General features: G+C 38.1%; 3 protein-coding genes across 4 annotated transcripts; 1 reads left to right on the top strand and 2 right to left on the bottom strand.

Annotated features, from left to right (window-relative positions):
- The first annotated feature begins 431 nt into the window (after positions 1–431).
- epdl1 (ependymin-like 1) lies at positions 432–4,444 on the top strand. Of its 2 annotated transcripts, none has more exons than XM_044341383.1 (6): positions 432–608; positions 810–844; positions 1,040–1,174; positions 1,265–1,457; positions 1,642–1,729; positions 4,049–4,444. In XM_044341383.1, the coding sequence occupies exons 1-6, from the start codon at positions 542–544 to the stop codon at positions 4,170–4,172; spliced, it is 642 nt and encodes a 213-aa protein (XP_044197318.1). In that variant the 5' UTR covers positions 432–541; the 3' UTR covers positions 4,173–4,444. The 2 variants fall into 2 exon arrangements, with proteins under 2 accessions (XP_044197318.1, XP_044197317.1); XM_044341382.1 differs by having other exon boundaries at positions 436–608; positions 1,639–1,729.
- Positions 4,445–5,049: 605 nt separating this feature from the next.
- cskmt (citrate synthase lysine methyltransferase) lies at positions 5,050–7,510 on the bottom strand. Its single transcript, XM_044341380.1, has 2 exons — positions 7,351–7,510; positions 5,050–6,074 (listed from the first exon to the last, which is right to left on the bottom strand). The coding sequence occupies exons 1-2, from the start codon at positions 7,430–7,432 to the stop codon at positions 5,392–5,394; spliced, it is 765 nt and encodes a 254-aa protein (XP_044197315.1). The 5' UTR covers positions 7,433–7,510; the 3' UTR covers positions 5,050–5,391.
- A 665-nt stretch (positions 7,511–8,175) lies between these two features.
- Positions 8,176–15,119, bottom strand: LOC122973920 (ubiquitin thioesterase OTUB1-like). Its single transcript, XM_044341719.1, has 7 exons — positions 15,014–15,119; positions 11,288–11,349; positions 10,741–10,839; positions 10,454–10,572; positions 10,044–10,128; positions 9,478–9,672; positions 8,176–8,760 (listed from the first exon to the last, which is right to left on the bottom strand). Exons 1-7 carry the CDS (start codon positions 15,096–15,098, stop codon positions 8,563–8,565), a joined length of 843 nt encoding a protein of 280 aa, XP_044197654.1. The 5' UTR covers positions 15,099–15,119; the 3' UTR covers positions 8,176–8,562.
- Between the last annotated feature and the right edge of the window lie 934 nt (positions 15,120–16,053).

Here is a 16,053-nt window from a genome sequence, read left to right as displayed (position 1 = left end):
ATGTCCAACAACACGATTGCACAACATATAAATCTGTTCTTTTTTCTTTCCTTTTGGTGCTGTTCACTTCATATTCTCCTCCCTCCATATGTAATTAAGTAAATCACCTATTGTTATTTAGATTCAAACAATGGTAGCATAACAAATGACCAGTCTATCATGCTGGCTTTGATCAACAAACAATTTAATGATGTTTTTTCATTGTGTAGGTTTTTGGACACCAATTTTCTATTACTGTAGTGTACCTTTGAAAGAATGAAGTAATGTAAAAAGCATTAAAGCCTCACAAGGTAGCTAGGGTAACTTGTACATGACAATTACATTATTAAACATTATTTGAACTGAACGGGAAGAAAATGAGAGGAAACTACTGACCTGTGTAAAAAAAAATCTGGTAGAGATAAAAGGACGAATCAAAGAAAACCTGGCAGCGGATGCAGACTGGGAGCCTCACCAGCTTATTTTTAAGGAAGTGAGCACTCATAAGCAGAAGAATGTTTGTTTCTCTGTGCAGAAGAAAGTGTATCCGCCATCAGAAAGCATGAAAGTCCTTGTTCTGTTTGTGTGCCTGTCAGTGGGCTGCCTCGCTCAGAGACCACAACCATGCAGTAAGTACAACACAGATGTTCAAGTTTTTTCAGCAGGATGCCTCCAATCCCAGCAGTTCACTTGCTACAGTATGAATACTGATGGTGCTGATCTGTTTTTGTTTCAGCAGTATGAGGAGTATATAGTGACTAATTTACCAGTTTAGCACAGATGTGATATAACTTTATTTAGATTAATCCCACTTTTTAACATTTTGACAGGATCCCCACCACTGCTGACTGGTAGCCTTTCTGTGGTATGTCTTAAACGTTTTAAATAAGTAATTATGCTGCTGTGTAAACTGAATTCTCTGACTGATTACATTTGAAAGGTTTCATTCACCATTGATAATTTACTCAATTATTGTTGTTCAAAATAGTCTAATTTGGACTAATATGGTCACAAAACTCAAAAAATGATTGTCAGTAAAAAAATGTTGTCCCTCTTAAAGTCTACTCAAAGCGAGAAGCTGACAGCCTACGCCAAGTACAGCTATGACGCACTGGGAAAGCGCTTCCGCATCAGAGAGTTTGGATCTTATAAAAATCGGACCTTCCGTTTTGATGCACTGCTACTCTTCAATCTGGTAATGAAAACAAAGCAATGATATCTGCATTAAGAAATGTCATATACAACATAAATTAATTGAATTGTATAATGCCATTGTGTCCTGCAGGGTGTTATGTATAAGATCAACTACAGGAGACACACGTGTCACAAGAAGCCACTGAGTGTAGACTTCCACCCACTGGCGATACCACAGGATGCTTACCTGCTTGGCCAGGTTGTATTGGGCAGCTCCTCTGGCCCAGGGCAGGGTATCCTGGTCAACACCTGGGCGGGGGATCTCCAGATGAAGAATGGAACAGGTAAGAGGAAACTAGACTAGGGGATATTAAGACAGAAAAACTGCACAAAGTCATGTGGTGTATGGTAGCACATGACTTTCCCTGATTCATCAATCTAATCGCTGCCCTTGTTTTTATGCTCATGAACCTGCTTGTCTGGTTGTGCTGCTTCAACTTCCTCGTGATCCACTTCTGTTTTCAGCAGCCAAGTACATGAGCACTGTCACTGAGTTTGGATGTATTCCTGTCAGCACTCTGTTTCATACCAACAAAAGTGGATGGGTGGTGACCAGGTTAGTGCATACACAACAAAAAATCTATCTAATCCATCTAGTGTTCACAGAGTACTCAAATATATTCAGGACCAGTATCTAAATCCGTAGGAGTTGAAAGACAGAATGACAGACACAGTAAGCAACTGGAGCCAGAGGGTACCTTCAACTTCAAATATATTAAAGACTTCTGTAGAAAACAAAAAAAATAAGTTTCCTCTCTAAACCGACATTCTAGTGTTAATTAACCAATGGATACCATAATTAAAGCATTGAGTGTAACAATGAACTGTGAACAGTGCTTCACAGTTTGAACACATAACCTAAATCCCATGAAACTGTTTACTTAACACATTTCACTTGCAATGGAAGAAAATATCTCTGAAGTGTAACAGAGTTCAGGATTCCTTTAGTCCATTCATTTAAGTTCAACTTTGTTCATTTGTTGTGCTCGGTGGTCTCCTCCTTGGGGCAAAAAGTGATCTTGGTCCAACCAGGGAATCTCAAAACCTAGCCTGTGTAAAAACAAGGCTTTTACTATATTGAGTCATGAAATTCCAATCCTCTATGGCTATAATGAATATCACATCAAAATTCTCAAAATGCTACTGGAACACAGTAGTGATTAAACCCATGAATTATTTTTAACTGTACAGCATTTCTTTGTATGGAATATTTAATCCCTTTTAACACCAGTCATGAATTATTTTTAGCTTTTTAACTATGAATTATGATTATTAAACCTTCTAACCATGAAATTGTGTGTTTCTCTTTGACATTAAATTGTGAACTGAATAACAGCACAACACCATATATCTTGCATACCTAAGTGCATATTCAGTAGTCCTCTTAAACATACTACATACTACTCTATTACTACATACTACATACTACTCATATTTTCTATTTTCTATAATGTTATCAATGCAGAAATATGCTGCTTTAACTGGAGCTTTCACACTCTTGATATCACAGCAGTAAATATAAAGTCAGGTTCACATACCAGCATGGAAAATACAAGCTTTGACAGACAACACTAGTGTCCTGCAGGTACTTAGCATCTGACAGGTGTGCCCCTGACCGCGGGAGCGCGCATGCATTCAGCCAAGGTGGCTCATTACTACATTTCGATTTCACTTAAGTAAATGAAAAATAGCAACATGTGGATTGTTCAATTCATCGTTTTAGTATTGTAGTTTATTCTTCTGTATGTGTTATTGAACTTCGTATCATTCATTGCACTGGATTGAGAATGTCTACTAAAAAACAAGGCAATCACATCTTTATCCTCCTATAATTGGACAATGTTATAATGTACCACGTAGTACGTTACTTCCTGTATAACTGTTTGAAAGCTAGATCCAAACATGCTTTATTTCAATGTTTTGTAATTAAAATGTAAGTATATTCATATACATGTGAGAGTAGATACTATAATCAATCAAGATCACTGTAATCATTTTAACACATTGCTCACCTCAGTTAAATCTACTTGACTTGAAGTGTACATTAAACTAAATGCAGCATTGTAAACAATATTTTGTTCCTGTAATCCACTTTTCCATTGCAAATGATTGAATTTGCTGTAAATATTCTGAATCCCCCCTCTTTAAAGGGTAAGTAATAATAATCATCATGATAACAATGTATTGCATTTATATAATGCTTGTCATAACACAGAGCCATTAAAGTACTTGTTCTACCAGGCTGAATGTGCAGTCTATCAAAATATGTAACTCCCTCTACAATGCACAGTCTCTGCCCTACCATCAACTGTTTCATACCTAATAACATGGCGAATGTGGAGAAGTTTCCATCCTCTTACAGTGATTTAGTTAATAGTCAAATCAAATTAGCCAGCTGAAATGCTGACAATACATTTATTGACTTACAGCCTTACTTATTATTATTGCCCCATTATCAATGACAAAGGAATCACGTGTCCTGGACGTGGACACCTGGACAAAATGTGTGGATTGTTGGAAAGGGATACATATACTGGCAGACAATGATTTGGCCCTCAAGAATGTGTGTCCCTCTATAACTTTTGCTAGGAATGAGGAAACTTCTCCATATTCAACAAGATTATTAGGTATGATCTGAAGTATATACACATAAAACACTCAATGGTAGGACATACTTATACCAAACAGGAAAAAATGCTTTTTTCAAGACTTTTCAAAACCTCTCATACTGACAGTATTTTAGAAAACACTGGAAATTCAGCATTAGTAGAGCCTCTGTGTTCCTGGTCGCAGTAAAGGGGATAAGCCTCGACAAGTGTTTTTGTCCAAACGGTTTCATCATTTGTGTTTGTTTTTTTTTTTTTTTCACCTTCAGCTTCTTCAACAATGTCATTGGACTAGTGGACCCTCAACAGCTCATCCCTCCACCTTTCTGTAAGGGCTCCCAGCTGGAGGAAGAGGATGGAGAGGAGCCTGTGACCTTCTTCAGCTTGTTTTAGAATAAGCTGTTTTGTAGTGCACGATGACGGTGAATCCTGTATGATTCTTTGCACTGTATTATACTGTATTACTCAGTCAGCTTCACTTGGTACGCTGCTTCAGGCTTGATATTCTTTCATTCGTGTGTGCATGTGTGATATTAAATAGATCAAGTGTCACTTTGTCAGGAGAAATAATATAAGGAAACACACACACTCAAATGGTGTATGTTAAATCAGACCTTTTCTTGTTCCCTTTTCATAATACCATTAAAAGCATTGTAAAAGCATGATGTGATCTGTACATAGTGAATTATTCTGACAAAATGCTGAAGGCTATTGAGCTTGCAAACATTCTGAAAGCAGGCGAAAGTCGAGCCTAGAAAGAATTTACACTCAAACTCACATTAAATGATTTCTATGTATAAACTGTGAATATGTGTTTAAGAGCTCATTCATACAATGTGCAGCTTAAGACAGATGGAGATTTAAAATATTAATGAATTTACTGCAGCTATACCACACAACACCCCCCACCATTTGGAGACTAAGGTATCATTCTTTCTGCTGTGTGAGGGATTCTGGTATTTAATCAACTGAAAGGAGAGGAGACTTGAGGGTAACCAATTGATCAAAGAAAAAAATCAGTCTTGACACAGCAGCAAAATCCCTGATTACATCCACTGAAATAAAAATTCAAATTAAAAAAATTAAATGTTGTATCTTGATGGGCATGTCAATATCTAGCAGAAACGTTAAAGCAACATACATTACTTGCCTTTAATTATTCAGCTATGTGTTTGTGTTCTACCAACGCTTGCTAGCTAATTCATTATTTTGGTTCAAGACATGGTCAAATGAATTGATTTAATAAGATTTAAATAAATAAAATTACAAATAAGTATGACAGTTTCTCAATGACAAGTATGGCTTTAGAAAATCACATGTTGAGACCTGTACATCTGTTTTTAGTGCCTCCTGATCCCCTATTGTTGTGTACAACTCGTGATGTTCCTGTATCGGCTTGTTGAGTCTTCTGTATTTGCAGCATTTTGAAGTGTTCAAAAAATACCAACTGCTGGCCACTAGATGGCAGTGGTTAACAAGTAATGTGCACCAAGTTCAGCTCAAAGAATAAAATGGCAATGCTGTTCGATTGAGAAGAAAACGAAACACAAATCCATTTTTACAATCATGATTTACTTCACACTTAACATTGTGATATTCCAGAGGCAGAGAGTTACTGCTGTACAACAGGGCGAGGAGTCACTTGGTAGCAGTAGTAACACACTCCTCTTAATTCCCCAACTTCCTGCACCCCTACGTCTGCTGCCATCACGCCCCGCTCCTGTGCCTCAGTCTCCAGCCACAGCAGCCTGGAGTCAGGGTCCTCATCAGAGAACTGGAGCAGGGACCCTGAGCTCCGCAACACCTTTAAACACTGCTTCAGCACCAGGCCGGCCTTCCCTTTCCCTTCCTTAGACCTCAACAAGGCATCTGTGGTGCCCTTGTCAACTATAAGGTCCAAGCTGCTAGAACCATAGTGCTTGTGCAGCTGTGTGCAGTCCAGCTCTACAAACTCCAGCTGTGAAGAACAATTGTGAGGGTGGATGGCTTTGGCTCGGACGTGTTCCTGCATGAGTCGCACAGCTATGGGGGAAATGTCAGCACATGTGACCCGGACAGGGAGAGAAGAGTGTCTGTAAATACAAGGCCCCATAGCAGAAGTGCCACAGCCCATGTCCAGGACTTGGAGTAGAGCATCTGGATGGGACTTGGCCTGTAAAAGGGGCATAATAAAGTCTCGGACAGAATCAAAGCCAAAGAACCACTCAAAGTTCTTGAAGGTGCTTGTCTTGCTGCTGCTCTCAGTGTAGAAGCGGTCCCAGGTTGCTTTCTTATCCATGTTTTCAATAAGTTCAGCTAGACAGAAACGCAGATGGACAGGATTATCAAATAATATAAAAATAACAATTTTATTTATAGAGGACTTGTCAAGCAATAAGCGCAAAGTGCTTTCCAAGGTGAGGATGATAAAACATAGGCAACATTACCAGTGAAACATAACAATTAACCTTGAGGCCTGCAAGGTTCTGTTGTATATGACTTAATGCCAAACTGCATTAAAAAAAAATCTGGCAATTCAATGTGTTCTCGTTTATAAGTAAACTGACTTTCCTTTATATCCTTTAAGAGCTACAACACTGAATTCAGCTTTAAGAAAATCTACCCGCCTGCACCTATTTAAATGCAATTTCAAGTTTGTCAGATGATTATGAAAGCTCTTAGAACTTTAGCTTTTAAGCAAAATACATTTGTAGAAAGAAAAGTGCTGCTTGGTGGTGACACGTATCCAAAAGAGTTAAGGGTGCAGAAAAGTTCTTGAATCTTAAATACCTGCACACAGACTTGCAGTTAGCATTGCTTGGACAACATCTGTTTAAGTTCCTACTATCAAGCAGCCGCTACAGATCAATCTGCACACACACAAATAAAGTGAAAAACAGCTTCTTTCCATAAGCTGTAGCACTATTGAACTCAGACACCTCCTCAGTCTAATAAGACTGATATGCTGCCATCATTGGGGCACGTGCAATATTTACTAACTGTGCAGTATTTCTACACCAACCACACAAGTCATTCAACACCCCAATACACCATCACTCCACCGCACCTTTACTGCACTTTTGCTGCGGATGCTTTGCACCCTCGTTAGTTGTATTTTGTTGTATTTATCGTTAACTGTATTTATACTTTATATTGCTTATATTTTGTACTTATATTGCTTAGATTCTGTACTTTCTTTCATTGATATTTTATATTTCTTATCTCATTCTTGTCTTATTCTTTGTAAAACTGTGAAGTCTTAAATACAAATACACCATTGACGCAACTGCAGTTTCGTTATGCTTTCACAATGACATGAAGTTATTGAATCTTGAATTAAGTACTACTACTAGTATTCACATTCAGACTCAGATCAACTTTATTAGAATCTGAATTAGTACTAGAAGTACTGAAGTCTATTCAACCATACCTGACCTACAGCATCCTGGTTCGGGATGGGGCTAACATATGGCAGCTAGCTACTGTGAGTAGATAGTTAGCTTGTAGGCTACATTAGCACCAAGTGTGTTGCAGTTACAGCACCGATACAAAAACATTTCAGTCAAGACCATAATTCCAGCTCTACACGTACTTGTCAGAGAAGAGTGATGCCGTACACATGCTGCAAATACTCTCCTGCTTGTCATTGTCAACGACTTTGAAAACGGAGACATTTCCACTCAATGACTTTGCTTGTCCTCACGCTTGTCTGAGCAGAGAGCTCTCACTCTGCCCATATTTCCTTATACCAATCGACCTATTATCGTCAATGAAAACGTTACCGAGATATGGTCTGCTTTTCTAGATGATCTTTGGTTAGACTATGCAGCAGCTCGACTGCACGTGAGGTACAAGGTCCACATGGTGCCAAATGATCAGTTTGATAATAATTAGGTGGATTTACATGGTAGTGTAACTCATACATCTATTAAATATAACTATATAACAATATTTTCATGGTGTGCAGTGTTCATTTCAAGCCTTGCGTTCATTGTCTTTACATTAGTTTGCATATTAAAGGCTGCTACACAAGCAGATGCAATATAAAGGACCTGCATGATTTGGGATTACGATCTTTGTGTATCACAGATCTGTGTTGCAGAACAATTAATCCATTACTCAATTGACAGAAAAATAATTACCAATTGAATAGAAGGTCATTTTAGCTCATTGCTTCTCAAATGTGAGGATGTGTTGCTTTTGTTTTATATCACTGTAAGTGCAATCATCATTTCTTTCTCTCTAGATTTTTGGACCATTTCAGGATGTCAACTTGCACTCAGGGAAATTGTGATAGTCAATTTTCCACTAATATGACATTGTATTGATTTAACAATTAATCAAAAAGAGATTGTTCAATAATGAAAATAATCAGTTGCAGCCCTTAATGCAACCTGACTAAAAACATGACAAGAAATAAGATGTAAATCCCTTTAATAAAACTCAATGAAACGCAGTGTAACAAAGGAAAAGAATCCAACATAAAGCAAGTAGATAACATTTACAACCACAAAAGAAAAAAAAAACCTGTACAACTCTAAATGCCTGGAGTCACTTCTATTTTTTCCAAAGATTTTTTAATTAACCATTTTGTGATGACAGGGAAAATTTGGGAGTTTGGGGGCAAGAGGGGTAGGGGAGGCATGTACTGTGATTTTATCTTTTATTTTCATTTTTTCAAATACATGAGTGTAATTTCATACACAGATGTATGCTTCATCAACGTGGCTGCTGAAGATATTTTTTAAACCTGCTGCTGTAGCGAACAGCAGGAGGAGGATGAGGTGGGCTGTGGCCAGGAGTGTTATTTGTACAAGATGTCGTAATGGCCAGGTCTATACAGGAGGAAGATGCGTGGGTCGCCGCCTTCGGGGAAGACGTGGTGATTGACTGTTCCTCCTTCTCCTCTATCCATGTACTCCACAAGGATGGATACGTTCAGGGCCTGGGCTAAGGCGATGATGTGAATGTGGTCACTTTCTTTAGACATTGGCTCTACCTCCTTTGGAAAAAAAGAACAAAAAGAGCATTAAGTGTGAGTCTGTTTTCACTGTTAAACATTAATGGTTAGACACTGTGATCATGTACTTTTCTACCTTTGTCTAGTTGACTGTGCACTCTTTTTTTTTTAAACAATGTTCTACATATGCATTAGAAAACAAGCATGTTCTGTGTTTTTATAGTAGAACCTGTGCAACTCCTCTTAAACCACTTAACATCTATCAGCTTAAGTGGAGCAGCTGCTTAAAGGCATACTGGATGAAGCTGGTGAGATTTAAACTCATTCTTATAACACATGTTCCCAACCAGTCAAATGACTGGCCAGGTATGGAATGAGTACTAGAATATCGTACTCTAGCACAAGTATTAGTATTTGACATAAATAGAAAAAAAAAATACTAATTAAAACTACTTGATGACTACAATAAGAGGAATTAGAAAGGCAGACTATTTTAGAGTATTCATTAAGTAAATAATAGTAATGGACAGTTACTGTAAATGGGGCTGTTTGACATACTGACCTAATATGTATGTATATGCCCTTAAAAGCCACCCCTCTATAATTCAGTGACACTTTCCAAGATGATGACCTCCTTTTCTATTAAAAAAGCTTTTCCACAGACTGTGTCAAGAGGGAAATGGTTGAGGCCCAGATATTTTTTTCCTCAGGAACTTAAAGTTCATTTTAAGTTCATCAGTGCGAAAATAAAAAACCTACTTGCTGACAGAACTCCTTGACAGAGCGTCCTCCCTCTATGAAGTGCTGAAAGAAGCCATACTCTCGCTGCAGATAGCCTGAGGTGAGCAGCCGCAAGTAGACGACCACGTAGTCTGACACATTCTGGTCATTGAAGGAGCTCAGCAGCTCCTGCAGGCTCGGCTGTTTCTCACACAGTTCGATCAGGTCCATGAACTAGGAGGAAAGACGTTATTTTCATCGTTAGATTGATATGTACAAGTCCAGCAGGCCAGGTTATGGTCCGTCTGGGCAAAACCTGTGTGTGTCTGCTCCAGCTGACCAAATACACTGCACACTTTGACAGATGACCATTTAAGCTGGCAGAGCAACAAACAAATTACAATAAACTCTAATCAAAACAGCACATACTACCAACAGCATTTTTGAAAGCTACTTCACACTAAAAAAAGTCATAAATTCTGTTCACTTCAATGAACAAAATAATCATCTCATACCATTTGCTACTTCAACTATGAAAAATGTCTGTATTTAGGTTTGTCAGTTAGCAATAAATAATGTATTTTTTTCTTGTGCAGGAAACTCACAGTATTGTGGAAGTCTTCAATGGTAAACTCAGTGAATCCTTCGTTAACCAGGTCCAGTTTGCTTTTAGCTGCAACTGCTTTGAACCTGAAGAGACAGAAAAACATTAGTGTAGTAACTTTGAATATTACAGCCACAACAACACAATTTAAAGAGTAGATCTGGAGCATAGTGCACACTATTTCTTTTTATTATAACAAACATACACAATTGTATAGCAAGGTAATATTTACACGTGTCAGATTTGTGTAAAACTATTTAAATAAATATATGAAATCAGCACCCAGTGCAGCCATGACAAGACAACACTGAACTAAAACGGACTTTAATAGTCCAAGATGACATGAGTGTGAACCTGAGTCTAAGGACAGATAGCTACCACAACCCAAACAGCAACCACTATGGCACTCACTTCTGTAGTTCTTTGCTGTCATCTAGCAGGGACTCAAGATGTGCGAAGCCAAAGGCTCTGTAGAAACAGTTCCCATCTGGTCGCGTCTTACGAATGTATGAGTATTTTTTGTGTAGGTCCTGCAACAAAACAAAACAAAAAAAGAATGATACCATACTGTAAAATCAGAAGTTAAAACTGTGTTTGGGTATGTAAACGTTTTTGTTTTGTGACGCCCTGGACTGCGGAGGAAATGCTCCCTGATGTGGGTGCAGTAACCTGAGAGCAGGTGGTGTGGTTTGACTGACCTTGATCTTGAGCTGATAAACTGTGTCTTCCTCTGCGTACTCCCTCTGCAGCACAGACAGGTCCTGTCTGTCCGACACTAAAGGGTTACTGTTGGCTATCTAGAAACCCACACACAGAAAATCAAAGTAAGAACATGCATAGTAAGATATTTAACTCATGTGGACTGTGCTTGTGGTCTTGACAAGAGTTCGAATTTTGACCAACAAAAAGGACCAATGTATTTATACATGTCATTATACAGAACATCTACTGCACTCTTGGATATTATGTTGGTTATAAAACAGCTAAATCTACTATTATATATTATATTATAGCTGTGCAAACACATTTCATAGTTACTTTAACAAGTCAAGGTGAGGAAACAGTTAAATAAGGGCAAATCATTTAGGCATCAATGTCCACACATCAGCTGGGCTCTCAGGATGCTTAACTGTGGAAAAAGTGACTGGATCTTGTTACTCAGGGGCAGAATTATGGCAAGTCATCTTTGGTTATGTTGCCTGTCAAAATGAAAGTAACTCTAGCCAATAAAAAAGGACTTCTCACCTCCTGCTGAATTCTGTCCTGTTGAGCAATTATGGCCTCGTCATATGCGAGGCAGTTCACTCCTGTAAGACAAGGGGGACAAATTCATTTGGCTTCAAGAGTAGATATTTAAAGTGGAGACCACCCACCATGATGGTTGAGCTTGTACAAGGCCAATAATGGATGACACCATATTAGAGCTGGATTGATTAGTTGATGAAGTGATTTGTCCAAGTTAATATGCAATTATTCTGATAATTGATCATTTTTCAAGCAAAAATGCAAAAATTTCTATGGTATCAGGTTCTCAAATGTGAGTTTTTTGCTGCTTCTTCTTGACTTTACATGACAGTAAATTGAATATCTTTAGGCTTTGGACTGTTGCTCTAACAAGACATGTGAAGACATCACTTTGAAGTTTGGGGAACTGGGATTAACATTTTTCACTGTTAACTGATTTTCTGTAGACCAACTGAGAAAATAATCAGCAGATTAATAAATAATGGAGGAAAAAAAAACATTAGTTGCACACCATATGAATTGTTTAATGAAATATGTGGCAAATGGATTCAACAATCTGCAACAGATCAGGGTCAGTGTTTATGAAGCCTATCAGAATATAAAATTGGTAGCCTAAGTAAAACAGAGCAAATCTGATGAAACAACGTACAAAATGCATAGTTTGCTCCTTTTGTTTTTTTAATGTAACCCATTAATAAAATGGTGTCAATCCTAATAATCCTGGTGTGCGCTGGAATACTTTTTTGATTTATTGTACCTGCCCTGCATCAGCTGGCACCCAGGAGAGAGGCCCTGCTGTGCACGAGGTATCTTAAGTTTTAAAATTATGAAAGTGGAACAGCACATTGCTGTCACATTTTAATATAGCAGATGAGTAGAGACACTGCAGTGGAAGGTCAGTGCTGCAGTTCCAATAATGCAAATGTGGTAGCAAACAGCAGAAAAGGACACTATTAAACAAGGACACCATTAAAGCTGAGAAATGATTTCAGCTGAATAGAGTTAGCAGTGTAACTGTACACAAAAATAACTTGCGTTGCTACTGGGGAAACAGTTGTTGCAGGAGCTTCTTGTTGTCTATACACTATATGTATGCAGGTGTTACAGGCATCTGGCTTGTACAACCTAAACAATACATATGTATTAAATTATGACTATCTATGCATCTTTAGCACAAATTGGAGATATTTTGACTCATGTTACATATTACATTTCTCTTTAATTATTCTGGGTCATCTTTTTGTGAATGAAGCAGCATTTCTTCACAGAGCTGGCACTGCCACTGTGACATTGGCGTAAAAAAAAAAAACTGCTCAGACTGCCACTGCATTAACTTATGACTGATGGGAACACCTGGTGGGTTTGTTGTGTGGCCAACCCAGATGTTTTGTAGTTTTGCAACAGATTTTCACCTAAAGTTCAGACATTTGCACCTCATCTTAGATTACGTCCAAAACAGTGTTTTAAAATGAAAATGATCTCCGTCCACAAGAGCATTTTAGCACCGTTCCAGAAATAATCTCCGTCCATACAAACACGCCTGAAAACGCATATCACATGACCATTCACATGGGCATGCACATGCCGGTGTAAACAGGAAGCAGATTGTCTACTCTGCGGTTGGTTGCTAAGTTGTCAAGAAAACAAGGTCAGCAATGCCTGTAATTAGTTATCCATGTTGAATTAACAACTGGTAGTCACGGCTGGTGTCCCAATCAGGAAGTGAACACAGGTGCCTGCTACATCGTTTTCAAAGGTCTCAGTTTCCGCCCGTCCAGGCTAAAAACACGATCCTGGAGTTTTCAAACTAAAACGTGGTCAGCAGCATTTTTTAAAAAGTCTCAGTTTTAGGGGTCGAAAATGCCAGAGCAGTGTGGACGCTAGATGTTAACGTAGCCAAAGTTATGCGTTTTAAAATGAAAACATATTAGTGTGGATGTAACCTTAATGACGACACTGTTTATACATTCAAGATAATGTGGTTTAGGCAGGCTTATTTTTTAGTTTCAAGAGGGTAGGGACCTGCTTATTCAAAAAAGCACCATTTTTAAAGTTGAAATTTTATTTTTGCATTTTGCACTGGAATTTATAGAATAAGGAAAAAACTGCGAAGGCCTTTACACAGCGGGGGCTTTTTTTGTGCAATAAATTTGCATGTCAATGTTTTTTTGAACTGTTGTTTTATTATGAGTACTTTCACACAGAGCGCAAATATTACGCTGTAAAAGAGCGACGGAATTTTTTTTTCTGAACAATTTTTTTCAAGATTTTTCTGAGTTTTCACACAGCGAATAAAGGCATCAACAAATCATGAAGCGTAATCTGCACAAACATCCACACACATTTCCCACTGTATATGTGTTTTGAACTTATTTACTGTATCTACATTGATCGATCAGGCTCACAGTCTGTCTGTTTCACAACAGGCAGGTTTACTCGCTACAGTGGGCGGGGAAATATAATCAATTTATCAATTAATACAAACGATTCAACATGTCAATTTCTTCTCATGGAGCCAACATGAAAACTATTTTTAGCTGCTTCTGTGGTCAGAGATGCTGAACGATGTCAGAGATCTTCATCATTGGATGATGTTGCGTCCATCATTTTTTTAGAATAACGGGCTGTTGCAAAGTCTTTAGCAAATTAATGTCTCTGTCACAAATATGTATCTCTGTGAAAAGGAAAAGATTTGATTCAAAATATTTGCAGACAAGTATTTTGCATTTTCATGTTGTTTATTCGTCATGTTCCCAGTGTGTAAAGGCCTTAAGAAACAAAAAAATGTTTTTTGTGAACTAACATGCCTAAGAAGAAATAAATAAGAACTCTAAGATCTTAGTTTTTTTTCAATCTGTCTTCATTAAATATATTGTGAGTGTATTGAACCGTGATCCGTCTATAATCTATCGCACCGGATCATGAGATGACTGTATCTTTACACCCCTACCAGGTGGCCAAACAATCTGTACAGAAATTATGCAGCTTCCCCAGAGGCAGAGCAGGTTAGTGCTCCTAACAGTTTATTAAAGTAATTATATCAAATTGCATAAATCAGTCTGTTTGTCTATTTGTTTGTCTTCTTCACATTAAAAAAAATTGAGGTGTTCAGATTGGTGAAACCATGATACTTACGTATGAGGATTAGGGGTAACGTTATTACAATTTTAATCAAATGAAGACAACAATAAAGCATTCACGGAGACAGGTACATTCTCTCGTTTTCAACATCACCCACAAGTCACTACAATCAACCGCAGACGCATTGAGCCCACAGTCATCAGCTAACACGAAAACAGGTTTGCCCGTAACACCGGCTAACGTATGTCAGCTAAACCGTGCTAGCTCGACCTGTGCGAAAACAAAACAATTTCTCGTCACGACGAATAACGTCGTTACAGCAACCAAAAAGAGGCTGTCCTGTCTTTAATATTAAGCATATACTTTCAACATTTCCTTAAGTGAAAAACTCTGGGACTGTCACTCGCGGTTGCCTTGTCAGTAACTAAACAAGCGTTTTTTTTTCTTTGTGTAGCGACGGTAGCTTGCTAACGTTAGCCAACAAGCTGTGGCCTCTGTCTCGTCGCTGCATGTCGGCCACCTCTATCACGGAGAGGGCAGCGGCTGACACGCCGAGAGTACACTCGTGTGGATAAAGGCTTCCTTTGCAAGAGACAAGACCGCGCTGTTTGTCGGATATTTTTGTGTTGTAACGGTTTCTCTCACCCTCCACCTCTGCCTGTGATGATTCCTGCTGCTCCTCCGCCATCTTAGCTGTCGAGATCTGTTTCCTCCTTCTGCATGACCTCATTCATTACACACTTCCGGGCGGAGTCAAATGTATCTGATTATTATTATTATTATTATTATTATTATTATTATTATTATTATTATTATTATTATTATTATTATTATTATTATTATTTTGTTTATTTACTTTTTATTTATTTTTTCACTTTTATATTTGAATGATCCATCTAGAGCTGTTTAAGATGTATATAAAACACTCTACTTTGAATGAGAATTTGTGTCTGATGATTTTTCCACAAAAAAGGTAAAATGTTTCCAGAATCTATGAATATGCAAATATATTTCATTTCAGAAGTTGCTGGACACAAGATGTCTCCTATATCACTGTAAAGTCCATTCTCAGTGTTCGTGCACTGGAGGCTTCAAGTCCCCACATCACACTTGTGTAAGTTGAATACTGGACCGGGATTTGCTCCAAACTAGTTGTGATGTCACAAATCATGCTCTTAGGCCCGCCCCTTAAAATTAGATTTTCAGTGAGCACAGAGAAACTTTCCACTTTCAGCAGATGAATGTGAAAACAGACTTCTAGTGTCAAACTCTGCACAAACATCATTCTGCATGGTGAAGCTCAAACATTTAACTGAAGGAACAAGAAGAAAAATGTGTTTTTGAGTGGAGGGAGACTTTAAGTAACGTGACCACCTTTGGTCCACAGTAATCCCCAGACCTTTTCTTGTCAAGGATCCTTAAATGATGGGGTGTTCAGCATGCTATCTAAACACCCTACTATATCTTATAGTACATTTCCCCATTGTGATAAATTCTGGTGAATGAAATAGCTAATTAAACTGTCTTTGTACCTAAGACTGGATAACCAACCAGACCCAAAGCTGTTCACTGTGTGTCAACTAGTTTGTGATAATTTGATTAACAACAATTTTGTCTGATAATTGTTTATTGGGTATACTAAAGCACAATATAAACTGAAATCATAAGGGCCTTAACATGTCTCC

This window comes from Thunnus albacares, chromosome 22, assembly GCF_914725855.1.
Source record: "Thunnus albacares chromosome 22, fThuAlb1.1, whole genome shotgun sequence".
NCBI lineage: Eukaryota > Metazoa > Chordata > Actinopteri > Scombriformes > Scombridae > Thunnus > Thunnus albacares.
Note: the sequence above shows the minus strand (reverse complement) of the source record. Positions and strands in the feature narration are given on the sequence as shown.

Excerpts from the sequence above, each read along its gene's own strand:
- epdl1 (XM_044341382.1), top strand. The coding sequence starts at position 542 with ATGAAAGTCCTTGTTCTGTTTGTGTGCCTGTCAGTGGGCTGCCTCGCT. Across the intron at positions 609-809 it reads TCAGAGACCACAACCATGCA|GATCCCCACCACTGCTGACT; the intron begins GTAAGTACAACA and ends ACATTTTGACAG. Across the intron at positions 845-1,039 it reads TGACTGGTAGCCTTTCTGTG|TCTACTCAAAGCGAGAAGCT; the intron begins GTATGTCTTAAA and ends TCCCTCTTAAAG.
- cskmt (XM_044341380.1), bottom strand. The coding sequence starts at position 7,432 with ATGTCTCCGTTTTCAAAGTCGTTGACAATGACAAGCAGGAGAGTATTT. Across the intron at positions 6,075-7,350 it reads GCATCACTCTTCTCTGACAA|CTGAACTTATTGAAAACATG; the intron begins GTACGTGTAGAG and ends GTTTCTGTCTAG.
- LOC122973920 (XM_044341719.1), bottom strand. The coding sequence starts at position 15,098 with ATGAGGTCATGCAGAAGGAGGAAACAGATCTCGACAGCTAAGATGGCG. Across the intron at positions 10,129-10,453 it reads GACAGCAAAGAACTACAGAA|GTTCAAAGCAGTTGCAGCTA; the intron begins GTGAGTGCCATA and ends CTGTCTCTTCAG. Across the intron at positions 8,761-9,477 it reads TCAAGGAGTTCTGTCAGCAA|GAGGTAGAGCCAATGTCTAA; the intron begins GTAGGTTTTTTA and ends TTTTTTCCAAAG.